The 4,244-nt window shown below is 31.7% G+C and overlaps 1 protein-coding gene across 2 annotated transcripts; it reads right to left on the bottom strand.

Annotated features, from left to right (window-relative positions):
* Window positions 1-523: 523 nt before the first annotated feature.
* LOC105650755 (DNA-directed RNA polymerase subunit beta) lies at window positions 524-2,953 on the bottom strand. 2 transcript variants are annotated; one of them, XM_012237712.4, is made up of 5 exons: window positions 2,773-2,953; window positions 1,642-2,552; window positions 1,470-1,523; window positions 1,186-1,370; window positions 524-868 (listed from the first exon to the last, which is right to left on the bottom strand). In XM_012237712.4, exons 2-5 carry the CDS (start codon window positions 2,390-2,392, stop codon window positions 779-781), a joined length of 1,080 nt encoding a protein of 359 aa, XP_012093102.1. In that variant the 5' UTR covers window positions 2,393-2,552; window positions 2,773-2,953; the 3' UTR covers window positions 524-778. The 2 variants fall into 2 exon arrangements, with proteins under 2 accessions (XP_012093102.1, XP_012093094.1); XM_012237704.4 differs by having other exon boundaries at window positions 1,642-2,419.
* Window positions 2,954-4,244: the final 1,291 nt, after the last annotated feature.

Genomic DNA, 4,244 nt, shown 5'->3' with positions numbered 1-4,244 from the left:
GTTGCAAAGTAAATATTATGACTCCATCTAACAGAAATCCCATTTGAGGTAGAAACAAGAAATAGGAAAAATTCCGAAAGAAAAAGAAAGAAAAACGAAAAATTGCCGAAAACTAATTCATTGATAATAATTCTATCTGAACCCAAAAATCATACAGAAAAGAAAAGGCTTAACTTTTACATGCAGCCTACCGCCAAAAGACGTTCTTTTTGGATCACATTTTTAGACTGAATCAAACTATCATGGAGCTTCCACAATAAATAGTTTTGCATGTACTTGGCCTCGTTAAGCAGACAATGCAAACCATCATAAGCAATAAGGGAGTAAGGAACAGCAATCAATCTGACAGAACTAAAACAGACTGAACCATCTTCAGTACTATGTAAACCTGAACATTGAAAGGAGCTAAAACCTCCCAGCCTTAGAGTAATTTAAGAAATCCATTCTACCAGCAATAGGCAAACGAAATGTAGATAGTAAGAAACAAAGTTAATCAACCATCACAAAGAGAGGTTAGTAGAAATTAGAAAACCATAAATTTCATTTTATGTAATGGAAAATTTCACTCATACAGATCATAACCGCACGAATAGATATTACAAGTGGCGCACAGTAGAACCCAGCTACCATGACAATAATAGGAATTACAGGAACTCTCTCAACAACAATACAAGGCACATATGCAAACACACAAAGACTTGTGTGTCTATGCACATGCACAAGTTTTTACAATTGGTGGGACAAGAAAGTCTTACGATCATCAGAGGAACGAATGTTACTACAAATTGTCAGAAGGCATCCCAGTGTTCCTCTCTAGATCCATCTTGCGATTTTCTCTCAAATCTTTCAGTGCAATTAATTTAGCTTGCTGCAGGAGGAGATTTGACAATATTAGAATAAAAAACTTATGATAATTTCACAGTTCAAAGGAAGAGTAAGTACTCTTTCTAACCTAGCCTTATAATCATAAGTTGCAAGTGCTATCAAGAAAACACTGATTAGGACCCCTCAATGAGGGACAAGGGAGTCACGAGATAAATTGTTTTCAACAAATTCTTATAGCCAGCAGTAGGAATTAGTAATTAAGGTGAACAAAAAATCTTTTCGTCAATGAAGAACTGAAATCAGATTAAATTTTGCATGATAAGGAGTACAATCAACCAAAAGAGCAGAAATTTCACTCACAAGTTGATTGCTTTCATTAACAATTATCTCCTCCATGTGTTGAAAGAGAGATCTCCACTGAGCAGAGAGATTAGACTCTAATTTTGAGGATTTGTTGGAGTTTCCTTCGCTATGAATGTCGGTATGATTACCCCTGCCATATTTATTAACCAAGATGCTTGCTTCTTTCTGACTCTTCTTTAATGCTAGGAGGAAAAAGAAACAACATTATACCAATGACCATAATATCTGCATCACAATTGACATAGTGACTGTAAAACGGTCAATACAACTTAAAAACTTACCAGCTATTTGTCCTTTGATGTCCTGGTAATGGAGGTCTGACAAAATATAGGCAGCTGATTGCGAAATTGCAAAACAAGAATATCCCATTTAGACACTATACATATGACTTTTAATTCTCCGTAACCAATATCATAATAAGCAAAATGCAACGCAAACAATATTCATAGTTACCTTTCAAGCAAAAAGAACAAGGGCAAGCATTCAGCAAGTCAGCAACCGCGCTCAAATTAGCATGACCATCACCCTGGAGTTCTGTGCATCTAACCAAACCCTGTGACTTGGGCAAACTTGACTGCTCAAGAGACCCATATTTGCGACTGGCCAATTCACTGACACCAAGATCCTTGTCAACGCTTGTGCCAACATCATCTACTAGATTGCTTTGCTTAACATCAGAATTGAGTCTAACTTCATCATCACTGTCTTTCTTGGACGACGAAGAGTTTGTGGGCATTGAACCACTAGATGCACAACTATCTCTTGATGCATCCACAACTTCCCTAACCCTCTTAACAAGATTGACAGTACCATCTAACAAATTAGATGTTTCCTTATTTTCATTAGGATTATGTGAGATAATGGTAACAGTATTATCCTGAGAAGTATCAATATCACTATCAATAGGAGATGATACACAAGGTTGCTTAGCTTCTGTAAGCAAATCCTTCTCATCACTCTTATCAACTCCAAATTTGGTTTTACATTTCTCCTTAACAGAACTTTCAACTCCTAAACACACTCTTTTAGCAAAACATGAATCCCCATCTTCATAGACTATTTTTTTACCACACCCATCTCCAGATTTAAGCTCTGAACCACCCAAAATCGACGAAAACTCTCTTTTTTCAGGCCTATTTGTTAGATCTCCCAAAACTGCACGTGTTTTGGAGACCTCGTCAGTGAAATTATCTCCAGTCATCATTAGGCCAAAAAAGCAAGAAAACAGACCCTACAAAGTAAACAACTTCAAAATTACCACAAAACTAGAAACCCAATTTAACAGAAAGAAAGTCCTACTTCAACCAATTAGGAATCTCAAGATAAAGAAACAAAATTTGGGTTAAACCCGCTGGTCCTCAAACCTGGAAACCACAAAATATATTTTCAAAATGCGAAAGTACAAGAAAAACATAAGATGAGTTTCACTTATTATCGAAACGGATCTATACAACAAAACTACGTTGCAGAGTAGCAAGATTTTGGAAGTACATAAAAGGTATGCAGTTAAATCCCTAGAATCCAGAAAATATGAAAATTTGATGTGAATAACAAGAATTTGATAGGGTTATTAAAGATACTGACCTTGTGAGAAGGATTATTGAGTCGTCGATAAAGTATATGATTATAATCAGCCAATTTTGAAGATTTGATATGGGATTTGAGAAACAACGCACCCAAAATTCCAAATTTTGAAGAGGCGGGAACCAGATGTGACTACGGGTCCTGACCCGCGTTTTTGAATTATTTCAATTTTGGAGTAAGGAGCGCGGGCACTCATTTTGCCGTCCCACGTGGAATCAACGACTTTTCTTTTTTTTTTTAAGTGGAATAAACAGATTATATTATTGTTCTCGCTTTTTTTTTTTCATCAAGAGTGTTCTCCTTTTAATAAATGCTTGTTTTTTTTATTGATTTAGCGTATAAACTCGGTTGAAGAAATTAAATAATTCAACAAGTTTAAAACTAAATCTGTATACCGCAATTGTTATATTATTTTAAAAAAAGTGTTATAAAGAAAAATCTTCAAGCATGTAAATTTATTTGTAATTGCATTAATTACTATAAAATTTTGTAGTTGGAATATGATCTAGCTGCACACCTATCTTGACCGGATTTAGGTTATGACATAGGAATTTTAATCGAAGTCAATTAATAATTCTTTTAGTATTAATTAATAATTTTATTTTAATATGAAATTAAAAATTAACTAAATATGAAACATTAAATTACAAGTACAAACAACATATGTTCAATAAAATTGCAAAAATAGCACACTAGTGCATAACCTAATGGTAAATATATATAAAAATTTTAAATTATAATAGGAAGTAAACATATCCTTTTTGATAAATTTGATAGGAGCAGTAAACATATCAAATTTAATTGAAGATTTCATAAATTTTAAAAAGGCTGCAATATTTTTATATTTTTTAAAATTTATAAAAGATGTTTTATGTTGAAATAACTATACAAAATAAAATGTAAATGTACAATTAAATTTAATATTATATCATAGATAAAAAAAATTATATTTTTAGAAAATAAATCATGAGTATACAAAATGAATATAAATAATGTATAAAATATGTGTTCAAAATGTTATTTTAAAAGAAGAAGTGCATACATTATTTTCTTTTCAATTGGATATCACTTATTGCAGGATGAGTTACAAAATATAAGTAGCTATGATATTCATAAAGGATAACAAAAATTAGCTATTGTAATTATTAAAATCTCGAAATGAAATCATCCTCTACAATTCAAAAGGTATAAAGCAATATAAGAGGAATTATAATAAATACTTAATATTGTATAGAAAATAAACAAGCAGCATAAATGTGGAATTCACATTGTCAAAAAAGTATTATATATAAAAGTGGGAATAGAAGTGGATCGGCAAAAATACTTTATTACTATATGGATGAACAAAAATATATTTAAATCTATTAATCTAATTAATTGAAAAAATAAAAATAATTTAATTTAATTAGTTTCATTACTTTTCTATTTAAATTTATATTTTATTGCTCCAATAAACAAAATAGAACAACCAT

Source organism: Jatropha curcas, chromosome 3 (assembly GCF_041381405.1).
Source record: "Jatropha curcas cultivar XTBG-Jc1 chromosome 3, XTBG_Jcur_1.0, whole genome shotgun sequence".
NCBI classification, from domain to species: Eukaryota; Viridiplantae; Streptophyta; class Magnoliopsida; order Malpighiales; family Euphorbiaceae; genus Jatropha; species Jatropha curcas.
This window is presented reverse-complemented; position numbering and strand designations above follow the sequence as displayed.